This window comes from Brachyistius frenatus, unplaced genomic scaffold (genome assembly GCF_029030835.1).
Source record: "Brachyistius frenatus isolate BFR_SWC_R1_liver_20210118 unplaced genomic scaffold, ASM2903083v1 Contig_22, whole genome shotgun sequence".
NCBI classification, from domain to species: domain Eukaryota; kingdom Metazoa; phylum Chordata; class Actinopteri; family Embiotocidae; genus Brachyistius; species Brachyistius frenatus.
Genome location: NW_027210621.1, coordinates 3166956 through 3183375, shown reverse-complemented (window position 1 = coordinate 3183375; position 16420 = coordinate 3166956). Strand labels below are relative to the sequence as shown.

At 40.4% G+C, this 16420-nt stretch overlaps 1 protein-coding gene across 8 annotated transcripts; it reads left to right on the top strand.

Annotated features, from left to right (window-relative positions):
• The first annotated feature begins 1737 nt into the window (after positions 1 to 1737).
• On the top strand, positions 1738 to 16367 carry tnip1 (TNFAIP3 interacting protein 1). Of its 8 annotated transcripts, none has more exons than XM_069696926.1 (18): positions 1738 to 1827; positions 5303 to 5485; positions 6094 to 6237; positions 6371 to 6456; positions 6596 to 6655; positions 7329 to 7538; positions 8374 to 8468; positions 8935 to 9091; positions 9329 to 9421; positions 9546 to 9611; positions 10854 to 10985; positions 11126 to 11254; positions 11339 to 11473; positions 11568 to 11693; positions 11828 to 11911; positions 12394 to 12609; positions 12836 to 12920; positions 14722 to 16367. In XM_069696926.1, the coding sequence occupies exons 2-18, from the start codon at positions 5338 to 5340 to the stop codon at positions 14829 to 14831; spliced, it is 2076 nt and encodes a 691-aa protein (XP_069553027.1). In that variant the 5' UTR covers positions 1738 to 1827; positions 5303 to 5337; the 3' UTR covers positions 14832 to 16367. The 8 variants fall into 8 exon arrangements, with proteins under 8 accessions (XP_069553027.1, XP_069553031.1, XP_069553029.1 ...); XM_069696930.1 differs by lacking the exon at positions 1738 to 1827 and adding an exon at positions 4059 to 4168 and having other exon boundaries at positions 12484 to 12609; XM_069696928.1 differs by lacking the exon at positions 1738 to 1827 and adding an exon at positions 4059 to 4168 and having other exon boundaries at positions 12851 to 12920.
• Positions 16368 to 16420: the final 53 nt, after the last annotated feature.

The following is a 16420-nucleotide window of genomic DNA, read 5'->3' as shown; positions in this document are numbered from 1 at the left end:
AAAAAAAAAAAAACGATGTATGTGGCGAGGAAATCCCCTGCAGTACGCCAAATGCCTCGGCAACAAAGAGTCTGCAGCAGTCAGTCACACTGCTTTTAATGGCACACCCAACCTGAAATTGCTCTATTTGATGATAATTACAAGAGATTAAGAGATTACTTCAATAGCAGTTTGTTAATATCAATATACCATACAAACTGGTCTCGAATTTCCCTTTTGATAGCTGGGGGAATTTATACTGTGGCAATGTTCAGTTTGTTCAGCATGAATCAAATAGACTGGAGTTTACATATTTCAAAGAGTCAGTTTGACTTTTCATCTACAGTCTCCATGACGGGTAGCATCATGACCTGATCATGCAAAGACGCCATATACTGTTTACTCTACGGCCTACTCTATCTGTAAATGTCAGCATGGTTTACAGGTCGTCTGTGCACTTCTTTACCATAAAATGGGCCATATGAATGTCTCTTTTTATCATTCAGCTTTCTCTGCAGTATACGTGCTGCCAGCTATTGTACACAAATTATTTAAGCGTATGCAGTCTTCTGTTCATGCGTTGCTGTGTTACCCAGTGAAGGCAGGCCACACAGTTGGACACACATCAGGTTCTGTTCAGGCTGAGCCTACAGTATCAGGCCATTGGGTTATGGGAATTCCCCAAGTCTCACAGTGAAATTGCTTCCCCCCTATTCACCAGTTTCCTTAAAAAGTGCCTCTCCGACACGAGCTGAATGTGTGGGTGAGTTGTTGTTTATTGGTTTTAACATTTCCAAGGTAGCTAGAATAGTTTTGATTTGTTTATTATCTGTATCACTGTATATTTTCTTTTTTTTTCTTTTTTTGTATTCCAAGATGCGTTAAAATCATTTTATGTCGTCACTGAAATAAGTGTAGTTGCCCTTTGGAGCATAACATAGCAGGCAAATTTCACTAAATGCTAAAAACAAACACAATTCGCTCTATAATTGTCTTGTTTTTACTGCCTCTACTATGCAATTGCTATTTAATTTAGCCGGAAACGGCTGTTAATGCTATGTTTTTTAATTTTCAGTTTAAATTTATTTAAACATAATTATATACGATAAGAAATGAAGATAAAATAACCCAAAGAGTAGCTTAAAAACAATAGATGTATTCATTCTCATTAATATAAATGATACTGTATATAAACCTAAGAACTGTACTTGACAATCTGCTACACCAGTTTTGAACTACATAAAGTCTAGATTTGATATTAAAAAAATGTATATAAGCAGCTTGTTAAAAGTTGAAATGGAAACATATCTGCACATGTAGTCTTGTTTTTTGGGATTGTAAAAGAGACTGAGCAGTGATTATGTCCCTGATTTAATGTTTTGTGAGGACAGCTGGAGTCACTGCCCGACAAACAAAAGGACATTTTGTATTAAGGAGCGCAGAGATAATGACTATCAGCTGCTAATTTCTGCTGCTCTGAGATGGGAGACTGGACTGTCCCGGTGTCTCAGCAGGGTGAGGTGCATACTTGTGACACAGTGGGGCTTCAATCTGATGATTCCCTGTTCGCGCAAGTCATCTGCATCTCCTGGTTTTGTGCAACGAGGAAAAGGCTTTAAAATGTTTAGAAAAGTAGAAAATGTTTAGCAAAGTGTTTAATTTGTAACCCAGCAGGATGAAATGATGGGCGACATTTCCTGTATCCTCAGAGTCATCAGCCTGTTTATTATTTCAGCTCACCACAGCAGCCTGAGGTGGAAACACTGCACCCTCTAGTACGGACAAGGTGTTTGGTGGCAGGAACAGGACTGAGGAAAAAACAACTTCTTTGTGAGAGCCAGACGAGCTGTGAGTTTGCTTTTTCCTGCAGCCATCAAATGGCTCTCTGGGGGGCACATTCACACATTTTGCCAGCATTTTCTGGCCAATGACACAGTACATCCAGCTGTGTGTGTGTGTGTGTGTATATGTGTGCCTGTTGTTTGGTTGTTGTATTGTGGGTTTTCACTTAAATCTAAAACAGTTTAGGATGAATCTTTTGTAATATAATGCTTATAGCCTGCCTACTCGCTCATTCTCTTTCTTTACAGTAAGATTTTCTTTCAGAGGTTAAGTCAAAGACACAAAGGAGTCTAGATCAAAACTATTGACTGTGAAGGGTCCTTCTGTGGTTAAAGAGTATGGCATTTTTCATGAAAAACTATGACTAAACTGGTTTCTCTGTTCGGGCCCATGGCAGGTTTAAAATTGTTCTTCAGCGACGCAGTATTACTGATGCACTTTTTTTTGCACTACAGGAAGTAACAATGGTAGCTCCATAAAGAGAAAAACAAAGTCACTACTTTGAGCACATCGTGATTCATGGCATGTAGTGTCAAATTATTTTCAAACTGGGTGTTTCCTGTGTTAACACAACCAACTTGCTGATAAAACATCCAAGGTTGATGCTCTAAAATTGTTACAAGAAGTGTCTTTATCTCAATGCAGTAGTCAGTCAGGCTGACGCTTGTGTGGTTGTTTTCAGGTCAGAAGTTGAATTATAGAGTATCAGAGGAACGGTCTCTGCAACTGAGGGAGAAATACTGCATGACTTCAGATTATGTGTTTGTTAATTCCCACAAGATGTCGCTATTGCTCTAAATTATTCATTTTTGGTCTGTCGGAGGCCTTCTATACAATTCTGACAATTTAGTCAAACAATTTACTTTGTGACACTGATTGACACAACATTTTGAAAATATACAGTATTTTCTTTTCCATAACCTGTGGGATGTCTTGCAAACTCTAAGTATCACAGAGTATTTGGTAATAATTAAATCCCAGATATGCTGGGTCTGTAAATTCAACGTTGATTACTTTTAGAAATAGATGGGTGAGTTCACATTTGTATTTTTTGAATGGCATGAGTGCATTTGAAGTGCAATCTTAATAAAGGAGACAGCTTAGGCGCGACACTGACATGGAACATACTTTCGTAGATCATGAGAGTGTGTGCTCATGATATTTTTTTTAATCAAATAAATAGTGCGCTATTTAGCTGTTCTGAGAAAAAAAAATATTTCAATGGGAATACCTACATGTATGTTCACTGTACACAGGTCTCAAATAACTCTCACATAATTACACCTAACTTAATTGTAAGTATGCAACCTACATGTAATGCAGACAGATATTTAAACATCATGATATTATCTCACAACAATTTGGTTATTGTGATATTATTGCCAGTTAGAGCTAAAAGGATTGATCCCAACTCTTTATCTTCTATGTAAAGATAATGGGTTTGAACCAGACAAACAATGTAGTTTAAATATGTCAGCTTGGTCTTTAGGAAACTATGATGGGCATTTTTCACTACTTTCCTATATTTTTAGGCAAGACAAAAAAATAATGAATTGATCAAATATCATATATGTTAATCAGTGGTGAAAATATTAATTTGTTACAGCCTTGTCACATTATGAATATTTGATCTCTTCGGTCTCTTGACAGATATTTCTTGTAAACCCACTGTGTGGATAGATTATAGGGCTATATGAAGCCTTCATAAATTAGCTATTGTTATTCAGTCTTGACTTGAAAGGCTCAGTGTAACTTGAACTTGAATGCCTTATTGCTGTCCTCATTCAGAGGAAATATGTGATGCAATCACAGAAACCCCCACCAGCCCCTTCTCTGAATTTATCAATGAGGAAAAAGTCACTCATTGAAAATGTTTGGGTTTGTCCCTCGGCTATATTAGGTAAAGAGAAGAATAAGAAGTTGTTACATTCAAATCATTACAATTCAAGAGAAAATTCATTAAAATATTTGTTTTGATTATTAGTTTTACTTACTCCCGTATCATTGCATCACGCGAGCCATTTTTTTGCCACAAAGCAGCAAAGTCCATCATGTGCAAATTGTAGGCAGCTACGGAAAAATGTCCACGATGAAACATTGATATATATATATATATATATATATTATATGAAGCATATTGCTCCTGTGTTTACATTACGGTCACTGGCTCCTGTCGGTGCCCCGCTGTCAGAGAGCAACACTCTGATTGGTCCACCGGGCTGTCAATCACCGCTGTTTACATCAAACGTTGCGAGGTGGAATTTCCCAGGTTACAGCAGAGACTCAGTCGACCACTTCCGCAATAGATGTCTGGGCAGAGAGACGAGAGGCCACTGCGAGCAGAAAGGTACCCAGCCTAAAGACACCTCTTTTGTTTTTCCGTTTTTTTGTTTGTTTGTTTTTGTCGTTTAAACTCCGCGTCCCGACCGACTAACAGCGTCGGTTCAAGTATTTGTCGTTGGCAAATACGAGGAGCTTCGCGGCTTCCTGTCCCGCACTGTCATCTAGCGTCAGCTAGCCGATAGCTAACGAAAGATGTTGCTAGCAATTTGCATGACAACAGCGAAAACTAATATTAGCCTTCTTCAGCCAATCGAGGTATCAGCAGCTCGACTGTAGTGTGTTTGACTCCCGTCTGTGGGACAGAGGTTTGTCAGCCGGATTCACGTCACATTTAACATTTTTTTAATGCTCTGCTTTTGTCTTCTTTTCCTCGGGTATGATCGTTGTAGTTGTCTTTTTTTGTGTGTGTGTGTCTTTTTTTTTTAGCCCTCACAAACGCGAGCACACTTTTTTTTTTTGCCTTACGTCTCATTTCGCCAGTGAAGCATCGTGGTCCTCCTCCTCCTCCTCCTCCTCCTGCTGCTGCTGCTTTTGTCTCCTCAAAGATCCGTTTGGTGATCTTGTATTGTCTTCACCGATAGTTCACACTCGTCCTGCTGTAAATTATAACTTCGAAAGAGGTCGACTGTGTCCTTCCTGTTGGGTTGATGGATACCAGGGATGTTTATTACATCCACGAGGGACAACTACCAGAAACACCGCGGTTCCTGTTCAGTGCCTTGAATATGACTACTGTGTGAGCAAGAGTGTTTCTCGTTGGGTTCACGGGAGATGATGTTGAAGTCATTTGTCTCCACACGAAGTCAGTCAATGCTTCATCTGTTTTCTTCGCCTGCATAAACAGTTCATTTGACATTTCACGTTTGTTGCTCTTGTGCGGTACTTTTATTCTTTAAAGTGGCCTCTATCAGTGTTGTGCGTTACATCAGGATTTGAATATAACAATTCATCATTTGAAAACAATGGAAGACGATTGCGGACACAAGAAAGACACCGGTCAACTAGTCCTGACCTCCTCTCCATGTGTTTTCTCTTTTTTTTATCTTCTGCTGATTAGTTTGTGACACTTTACTAGTTTTTTTTTTATTATTTTTTTTATATGTAAAAAAAATAACAATCTTTGTCCTCGTTCCAACAGTTTAGAGGACCATGTATAGGAAGTGAGTGACGGCAATGGAAGGGAAAGGTCCGTACCGCATCTATGACCCCGGTGGGAGTGAGGTCAAGGCCAGAGATGAGGCCGGAGGAGGAAGCAGCTATCGGCAGCTCCTGGAGGAGAACAGCATACTGAGGGAGCGCATGAAGGGACTGAAGAGCTTAGGTAGGTTCCTAAAGAGAGACATCAAGGTCGTGGAGTTAGGGGAACTTCACCCGCTATTTGGCATCACACGTCTGCTGTGTGTTTTTATAACAGAAGAGTTTATTTTTTCCCAGATTGGTACCAAGACACGGGCATTCATTTCTTTACTGTTATTTCAAAATCTACGACAGAAAACTGTGTAACTTGCATTTTGCAGACGCAGAAAATTCTTATGTAATATGAAGTTAAATCTGCCACAAAGAGATCACATGACGTCTTCCATAACAGTTTCTGTAATCGACATTCCATTCAAAACGTACAGACGAGGAGCATAACTTTCATGCAGCAGGTTTGGTGGAACGTAGTCAAACCTGATCATCTCGCCCGGTTGTTTGTTGAATAACTTGCATGCCTGATGTGAAGAGCCTGATTGCTTCTTTTGTGAGTCACAGACGGAGTGATGTTTGCACGTAATTTCTTACTGAACTTCTGTCACATCCTATTTGATGACTGCCCGTGCTGATAGTTAGAAGCCTTAGCAGCGTTCGTTGGAAGATTAAAAAAAAAAGTAGTGAAATTCAGCTGAAGTGTTGCTGGACAGAGACAAGATCTCTCTCTGAAACCTGCAGGTGATTTGCTGGAAGAGTCTCAGTCAGAAGCATCAAGGCTTCGGCAGCGAGTAGAGGAACTTGTGAGAGACAACGAAGCCCTCAAGTCCTCCAGCTTCGCTGCCAGTCTGTGTGTGGGAGGACCCGTTCAGGCCGATACGCAAAGTAGGTCCCACAGACTGGGTGATAATGATGACTTTGTACACGTACTGTGTATTTATATTTGTGAATTATTAAATTGTGTGGCAGTTATTTTTTATTTTGATTGAAATCATGATGTTTGTACGACTTATTTCAGGTAAACCCTGTTTACACCCCGCTGCAGAGCAGAGGGAGGAGCAAACAAGCTGTTTAGGGAAGACCCTTCAGCCTGAGAAGCCCAATGTAAGTAACTATTGTTTGAGATCCTTCATGTGTGATAATTGTAGGATGGTAAATAAGATGTATAACGTGGCAGCTAGAGGATGAATGAAATATGGACATTGCTTGTACTTCAGGGCCTCTTAACTTTTGGTGTTTACAGGAGGCTTTGTTGGAGTTTGAGGTGGTGAATATGGAGGGAAAGACCCCAGATGCCTTGACTGTACGTATCAAATAAATATTTAGAATAAACCACCACAGAAGCTCAAATGTATTGGTTCTTAGTGATTGTTCCAAAATGCTTTGCATGTTCAGATGACCACAATGCTCTAGATTTGAACCCCTTATAAATGATTTTTTCTTATTGTTTTGTGTAATTTATTGAGGCCAAGTTGAACTTTTCCTCTATATAACAATTTCCTTCATATTGGGAGTATATCCATGGTGTGTTGACTCACCAACAGACTCAATACTGGGAGCTCCAGCCTGAGTCAGTCAGGGGAAAGTCCAGGATTATTGCTGCCTAGAATTACACAGCTGATTCATTCACACACTACATCCTAGGAGATGTGAGTTAATAGGACACGGTGTCATAATATTTCAGACACATTTGCTGGCTTGTCACATATTGTAAAATTACTTTGGCGCAGTTGCCACACTTAAAAATATTTTGTTAAAAATAATATCACCACAACAAGGTGTAGAGTGTGACGACTAAATTTAAACCCAGCAGAACAAACTGGTTTGACTTTTTTGATGAATCAGCTGCTGCTTTTCAAGGAAATAGCAGCATGATGAGTCTTACAGTATTTTTGGCGCTGGTTTCAATACACACGTAATGAATCACCTGGAGTGGAAGGGCTGACTTGACTGTTTACCTGTGTGGGTATCTCCAGGCCGAGTCAGTGGCAGGAGTCATCCCCCTCCTCCCTCAGGAGAACATCGAGCTGGCGAGCCAGCTGAAGCGGCTCGAGAGTTCTTTCAGCATATTCGCTGAGGAGTCCAACCCGAACCAACTGTTAGCGCACCTCGGCCGCATGGCTGTGGAGTTTCACCATCTTTCCTCAAAGGTCCAAAAGAATGAACAGAGGACCTCCCTCCTACAGGTAGGCCACACAGCAACAACAACTGGATGACAAAGTGGAAAAATGACATCACACTCCTTGGACTGAAGATATTTCTCTAGAGATGGCTTGAGACACACTTGAGTTTATTTTCAGTAGCATCATGCAAAATATATATCAACTATAAACAAGTACATGCTGTTTTATGGGATCTATGTTTATGGGGTAGTTTAGAGACTGACTTGTAAAAACCTTTTTGTTGCACATTTTATTGCGAGTGTACGTAAATAGGACAACCTGTGCAGATAAAAATACACGTGAGAAGTTATATTCCTTCCTGACAAATGTTGTTTCCTCACTGCTGTAATTACGTTGTCTTGCAAACAGTAGTTCATGCAGGCCGGGGACCTGTATGTGCATGACCCACAAAAACAACGAAAGCTGCTCGCACGACATGTGTAGTTAGTCAGACATCATCATATCAGAGACCTTGCTATTTTAATTTAACCTTTTATTAGTTCATAAACCACATTTTAACATACAATTCAAAAGTGGTTTACAATAAAAGAGTAGACTGTAAAAAAACTATATATATATATTTTAAGGCTCATGTGTATCGCCACATTTTATTGTTCCTCTATTCAAAACTTCTAACACTTCTAAAGTTGCGGTTGTGGGATAAAATAAACAAAACACATCTCAGAAAAACATCTTGTTGGTACACGTGCATCACAATCCGGCATCATTTTATCCTCAAAATATCTGTTTTATTTTGTGTTTAAGGCGACTGCTATGTGTGGAGATATAGATGTAAAAATGCCATTGTTATTACACCAAATGATGCCTATGTATATTTTTCTTCTTCTTGTGTTTATAGACTCTCTGTGAGCAGCTCAGACAGGAGAACAATGACCTTCGAAAGAAAATGGAGGAAGATCATCATATCAGGAATCAAGACTTGGAACAGCTAAGGTATTGTTCCTCCTTCTCTTTTATTTTGGCAGGGCTTTGTGTTGCTACTGCCCAGGCGGAAACTTTATTGTTCGTAATGTCAAAAAGAACAAACTGCGAGATGTGTAGTACATCATTACCAAACACCATCGCTCTTAAACAGTCCAGAGGAATGAGAACACGTTTAGTTTAAACTGAAGTACAATTGTGTTTCTTTTGACCTTTTGAATGTAGTGTGAATCAACCTCTATTTATTGTTTAATGAGAAAACATCACACAGTCTTTACTGTGTCCTGGATATTGACAGATGACCGTACTTTCACTACTGATGGGGGATTATTCCAGTGCTTTCTGTGGCCCTCACAGCCCCCAGTGGGTGTTGTAGGTTCTTCCCAAAAGATGTCCTGAAGCTGAAAAAAAAAATGTCTCAGAACTCTTGGGAATCTCGGTCACAAATACTATCATTTTCGTTTTCTTGCTTACTTAGACAGGAGAATCAGAAACTTAAGGAGCTGGTCACAGGAGGAGCAGTAACAGCAGCAGCGTCTGCGTTGCCATCTGACACTGAAACTCCAGAGGCCAAAGAGGAGCCGCTTAAAGAGGAATCTGTCCGACCCAAAATGGAGGCCACCACACCGCAGAAGGTAGTTTGAACTAAATGTCCTTTTCTATTATGCACAGACACACTATTCAACTTTGCTTCATGCCAATAAATCTGTCCCATTTTCCTACCAAATAAATTTTTATATTAAATTTAATTTTCCTGTTTAAAAATGCTTTCTGTAATGTGTTTCTGTGACCTCAAACTTCCACACTAAGACCTTTATGATGTGTGCAACGGAGGAATGTTGTGGATTGAGGAATATTTTGTGTTCCCCCAGAGTGGAAAAGCTGCAGAGAAAACCCCAACCAAACCTTGTGACTTTGAGGTGTATGAAAAGAAGATCAAGCTTTTGGAGAAGCAGAGAAAGGATGTGAGTCTTACTTTGCTTACTGTTCATCCTCTTTTTTTTTGCCATAGGGGGAAAGTCTTTGTGTATTTCTGTTTCCTATAGGTTCATTGTGTTGTTTGTTTCACTTTCTGGCACTGCTGTGCAGGTACTGGAGGTGAACAAGCAGTGGGACATTCAGTGGAACTCCATGAAGTCACAGTTTGAGCAGAAGGTACAGTAATGACTTTACAGTGTGGGAAGACAGCACCATGTCTGAGTACAGCGCTGCTGAATCCAAATTCCTTTGAAAAATATATTTTTACATTTTTCAGTTTAATGAGCTTGGTGTGTTCAGTCCAATCCATCAAGTAGTCTTTGATTAGATCATTTTTATGTAGCTGATCATTCAAAAAAATGATATTCAGCTGACTTCCACTCGAGTCATTTCAGCCTCTGTGGATGTTCAGTCTCCATGTGTCCTTTTAACTTAAGGGTCAGGGTTAGCTTTAAATACTTATGTCACTTTATTTCCTGAAATACTGTTGCTACTTTTAATAGAAGTGACAAAATTTGGAAAATGATCAATTAAATTTAGATTGTATTAACTGTTTTCCTGAAATTACAATAAACTAGGTCATGCTATTTTTGAACATTATATAGTTAGAAAATGTGACTATTATCTCATCAGACAGCTTTGAAATAAAAGCATCGTAGCCACAATGGTCAATTTTTTTTTATATTATTCCAGTGGAATAATCATAATAAATATTCTTTCTACCATTCAACATTTTTTTTTTTTCAAATGGGTGAAATGACTGATGGAAAAGATTTTGTAAATATCTATAAGGAAGTCAGGGCTCTGAAGTTTGTGAGCATCAGTTGGCAGTGTAGCAGGTGTGTGTATGTGTCTTTTTTTGTCAGTGTGCTTGTCCAGTGGAAACGCTGCAGTCTTGCAATAGTCTCGCTCTCTGAGCACACTCACCACAAAGCCTGTCACACTTCTAGCGAGAATTCCCCTCACCTCTCTGGCACCCGCTGACTTCCTGCTGTAGTGCAGTCAGAGGGCAGCAGAGACACACCGATGTACACACTCTCGCGCTCATACTCACACACCTACGCTCGCACACACCTACAATTATGAACACACGCTCACACCTTGCAGAGACGGGGACACCATGCAGCTTTGGGTTTAAACCACAGAAGTCTAGATATATCCATTTGCGTCACTATGTTCGTTCATATTTTTACACAAAAAGAGAACTGCGTGTTTGCAGATGTGTCCTTGTTGCTGTGTCTTAGTTTGTAATATGATAACGCACATTTCTAAAGATTAATTTTAACACACACCAGCTGATGTTTATCTTTACCAGAGAGGTGTGTGGTTTTTTTTTTTTTTTTTTCGGTTGGTGTTTATGAAAATGTTATTTTACTGCTGTGATCAGTGGACTCAGGGCTGGTTTATATTTTCCCTCAGATCACAGACCTCAGACAACGGCTGGCTGAGTCCCAGAAAACCGTGCTCGAGCTGGAGGCCGAACGAGAGCAGAGGCAGCGCGACTACGACAAGAAGCTGCTGTTGGCCAAGTCCAAGATCGAAAACGTACAGGTGAGAATACGAGGACACAAAACTCGGGTGAAGTCGCTCGAAAGAATTCCAAACCAGGACACGGAAACGCAGTGAAATTTAAAGTCATCCACGTCCTTTTAGGAAAGTCGTTTTCAGTGTTTTAGGTGTGCATGTTTCAGGGCGAGAAGGAGTGTTTAAACTCTGAGACCACTGAGCTCAAGCAGAAGATTCGCTACCTGCAGGATCAGCTGCTGCCCCTCAGCAAACAGAGAGAGTACCAGGAGAAGGAGATCCAACGCCTCAACAGGGTGAGTGTGAAAGAGATGCACAAAAAGAACAATAAAGTCCAGAGATGTTTCTCTCCGTGTAATGTTTGTTTTGTCTTACCTCAGGCTTTAGAGGAAGCCTTAAACCTGCACTCCCCTTCATCCTCCCAACAACCTCCTGGCCAGGGGAACTTTGCAGATGCAGCCAATAACCTGAAGAAACAAGAGCTGCTCACTCAAATTGCTGTACTAAAAGAGCAGGTCAGACATGCAGCAAAACATTTACACACTTGTACACAGTTACGCTGCAATGACGCACGTCATGTCAACTGCTATTTAATTTATGGTAAATCAGGTGAAAATCTTTGAAGAGGACTTCAGGAAAGAAAGGAGCGACAGGGAGCGAATGAATGAAGAAAAAGAGGACTTGAGGCGGCAAGTTGAGAGACTCCAGGGTCAGATTACTAATTTGACCAATCAGGTAAACTGTGTTCATAATTTTGCCCTGTGTGATAAATCAAGACCCAACTTTTGTATCTTGCAATGAATAGCCGTTATAACTGGACTTCTCTTTAACTGAACTGCTCTAATGAGAGATTTGTTTGTTTGGTTCAGCTTCATCAGGCTCAGAACGAGTGTCAGAGAGAACGCACGGAGAGATGTAAGCTGGAGAGACTGCAGATGCAGCATCACAAACAGGTACCGGCTGCAGCTCAGGTCTGAGCCTGAAAGATTTATGAAAATGGTGGCGTGACACTGGATAGGAGAAATGTTGGATCATGTTAGCCATGTGTTAAAGTTCATATAATCAGGGACAAACCATTCACTGAGAGTTGCTCTTCAAGCCGTGGGGATGCTGTAGCATAGGAGTGCTGGTAAACCTGGCAGACTAGTGCCCCCTTGTGACAGAATGCAGTCTTAGATGACTGGAGGACTCGATTGACTGTAATAAGTTTGTACTGGACAAATCCATACTGCAGCTCAAGAGCCTCACTCCGGTTAGCTTGTTTGTCAGTGCGTTCGGGATCAGCAGGTGGAACATTCACACTCCTCAGCGGGAGGCAGCTGCAGCAGGGTTAAAGGTCAGCAGTGGCCTATGCCATGACGCGGCCGCTGCGCTCGCTGAGTGTAGCGGCCGTGCACTGATTGGGGATCACATGTGTACTTGTGATCCCTCGTAGGGGCAGCAGCAGGAAAGACGTACCTCAGACCCCACGTCAGGCTCAGTGAACGGCCCGCTGAGCCCTCCCTACTGTGGTCCCTTTGTGCAGGTGGGACCGCAGGGCCTTGAGGGCTGGCCCATGCACTTCCCTCCCCGGATGCCCAATGCAGCAGGCGCCACAGCCGCAGCCGCCGCAGCACCACCCCCTGTACGAGACTTCCAGCCTGTTACCCCGGTAAGGGCGCTCTAAGGCCCCTCTGTCTCTGTCTCTGCACTGACTCTGCTTCACTGAGGAAACACGGCTCTTCTCTCTCTTTGCTGTACTCCCCTTATTTGCTGGGAGCAGCACGCTTAAATTTAAGAACCACTGCTAGGTTACGGCAAAGACTTAAGGGCTGCTGGTTGTGATGATTAAAGATATTCAGAGATTTGAATTCAGATGGTGCCTTTTCTTTGATCAGGGTTTTCCTTGGCAGATGTCATTCCCTCAGCCCAGAGGGGCCAGAGCAGTAGGAGAGAGTTCGAGACCACCACCGGAGAATGCAGGTAAATGACTTTTATTCTGAAAGTGTCTTACGTACCACATTATCGTACAGTTTTCTTGCTCTGGGTGGTGTTTACTGTGTGTTTTTCATTATTGTCAACAAAACTCCATCAAAAGACTTAAACCAACCAGGCGTTCGTACAAGTAGTCTTTCTCTCCAGACTGTGTACAGATGTATTTCAAATTATGAAAAAGAGAAAAGAGCTCTTACTGTACAAAAGCTATACGAGAAGAAATGATCCCACTTAACCAAAAATAGATATTCTCAAGATACTTGAAGTTCCTGGAGACTCGGTTGGCAGCATCATATGCAAGAACTCAAGGAAGAGTAGTGAACCTCGTTGGCTTAGAAGAAAGAGGGAAATTCCTCCAAGCGGGAAATCAGGCTTCCTAAAACAGCAACCCTGTAGAAACAATCTCTGTAATACTGTCCAAAACTTGCAGGAGGAACTGATGAAGGCCGAAACTAAAGTATCCCGGAAACTATAGGAAGAACACTAAACGAGCAAAGACTTGGTACCCGGTAACTCCATTCTTCACCACAAAGCAGTCTTCAAAAAGATCTGCATATATCACTTATTGGAGGTTGTAAAGGTCAAAGGACATTACTATTACTGTAAACTTCAGGGGTTTGATTAATTTTGCTCGTTAGCCTTTTTGGAAAAAATCTTGTGTATCTTTGAGTTTTACTAGTGAGCTCAACATTTTGTTCTCAAAAATCACTCGAATAAGACTCATTCAACTTTCTTTGCCTTTTAACCGAGGCTTCAGTTGAGATGTTTTCTAAAATGTCTTGCAGCTTCAAGGCGTTGAATGCTTTTGATTGCAGCTGTACTTCTTAACCTCGTCTTTGACCCTCTTTCTCCATGTATGGATGTAAATTGTTTAAAACAGGCCACAACTACAAAGTGACATTTAACAGTATTTTGCAGGATTTTTACATCGAAATAAACATCCGTTTAATTCCCCCATTGCAAGAAAAATCTCTGTATTTCACCATACAGGGTTTTTAAATCTGGTGTCTGGGGAAACATTCCCGCGTTGATCAAACCAGTGCATTCTGGCCGTGCTCTAACTTCCAGTTTAGTTTTATTCTTACTTAAATTGGGATAAAATAACTCGATCAGGAAGCTTTTCTGGACTTTCAAATGTCATCAGACTGAAAGGATCCAATTTTAACAGTGAAACGAGTCATTTCGCAAACGTTGGGACGCCCTTTATTTCATTTATTGTTTTATAGACGCAACGGTAGCGACGTTCTGCAGATTTAAAAAAAGATGTTTCTAAAACAAGCGGACACTGAAGCTTTTAGAAAATGTTATTGTTCCAGGAGAAAATACTGCATTTGTTGCAGACTGTTATTCAGCCATGAATAGATGTGTCTTTCGTTATTATTAGAAGAGGCTGGACTCACTTGAAATAAACTACCATGTTCATGATATTGAATGAAGATCACTCTGTAAAATCATGCAGCTCACTGTGTTTCAGGTTTTTCTAACTAGTGATCTTCAGCACAGAAGTGGAAGCCATATCAGATTTAGCTACACACGCGATACTTGTCAGCAAATCAGTTCATTTTTACTTTTGGTCTTTTCATGAGATTTTTTTTGGACAGGAATCTTCTCGGCATTCTTTAATGCAAATCATCGCTGATCCAAAAAATGTTGTGTATTTTTTTTTTTAAACAACACATTGGGCTAAATGTTTAATTCATCAATTTGAAGTGAAAGATGTGCAGCAGCAAAGGCTGTGACTGTGAAGATAATACAGTTCTGTACCTTTTTGTTGTGTGTGTGTGTGTAGATCAGTCGTCAGCAGCAGCAGCAGCAGCAGCCGCAGCCGCAGCCGCCGCCGCAGCAGCAGGAGGATTTGGGAAAAGGGAGCGACAGAACATTGACCCCGGAAAGCACTAAAGCATCACCGTACCCACAGAACGGATTCTGGGTAGTAGCATGAAATCAGTTTGTTTTTGAGTTGAAAAGGTGTGATTTGATCTATAATTTTCCTACTGAACTGTAGATATCCTATTGTAATGTTGTTTATACTTGCGTTTTATAAGGCTATTTGTGAAACACTTCGCTATTCTGAAAATATACATGAAATATTATTTACATTTCTTTTTATTGGGAACTTAAGTCATTTGTTAAATAGGTTGGAATAATTACCATTGTTCTTTTTTTTTTTTTTCCCAGCAAATATACCTATGTGATTGTCTCTGCAAGTATGTAACAAGGTGACACTGAGTTTGTTACTTGTAGGGTTACAGGAAGCCATTCCCCAATATGACTAAGACTACATATACTCATTCCAACAATGAATGATTATATAGATACACTGAATCATAGAATTTACAATGTGAATGTTAATTGATTTATGAGGGTTTCTTCAGTACCATCGATGTTAGACTGTCCCATGTGTGTAACTGTTCAAAAGTGGTTGTTGAAATACAAAAATTTGGGGAAAATGAATTTTGATGGTATCATACCAAAAACATGATTGTGATTATTGATAATTTATTTATAACCTGCTGTTTTGATAGTTGCATTGACTTAAGTGTAAATCATTGTCTTTAGTAATGCTGTTCTTTCTATGTTGTTAGTGTAATCCCAATATATTGTAGCTATTGACATTGTATGTTTGTATCAGACAATACACAATGCACAGTACATACACAGCCTTTTTTTTTTTCCCCCATGATGATGGACCTAATCTCATTAAACACTTCTACTTGATTTGACCAATCATTCCGATATTTATACTCATCTTACTACATCCTGTACCGCTGCCCGCAGTTTAGCCCCAACATACTGGATCTAGAGGTTCCAGCAGCAGTGATGACTGCTTTCATTCTCAAATACCTGTTATTTCTCATTAACTCGCAAACTGAACATTTAAATTGTGCGCAAGCATCAGAATTTGTATATAGAGGCCCGAGACTCCGTGTTACAGCCGCTCCTCAGAGGAAAACCTCTGCCAGGACATCTGGCTTTACTTTCTCTCCACTTCAACAACCAGTAATCGTTGCCTTGCCGACTGACCTGAGAACTGCTGTAACACAGTCAGCCTTTAACAGACGGGATCCACACCTCAAGATCATATGGGTTGATATTTTAGAAAGGTAAAACCAACCCTTAAAGTCAAGCCTTGCCCGTTTTAACTAAACACTAGTTACAATTTCCTTAGTACGTCATATTTCAAATAGTCATATGAAGGGCTTCAAAATGTGTGGAGGAAGTGTTCAGTTTTATCTTACAAGTAATAGGAAACAAAATCATGATGGGTGAGAGCTGAAGAGAGACATCAGCAGAATTGCACTTTGAAGGGTATTCTGTAATTACTGGCAGTTGTATTTTCCTGGTTTGTAGTCTTTTTTTTTTTTTTGCTGTAGGCAAAAGCACATGTGAGACTTTTTGTATTTGACTGGCTTAATAAATTTATTCTAAATGTCACTTATCTTTACCTTGCTTATTCAAAATTCTGTCCAATTTTCATTGCAGGATAA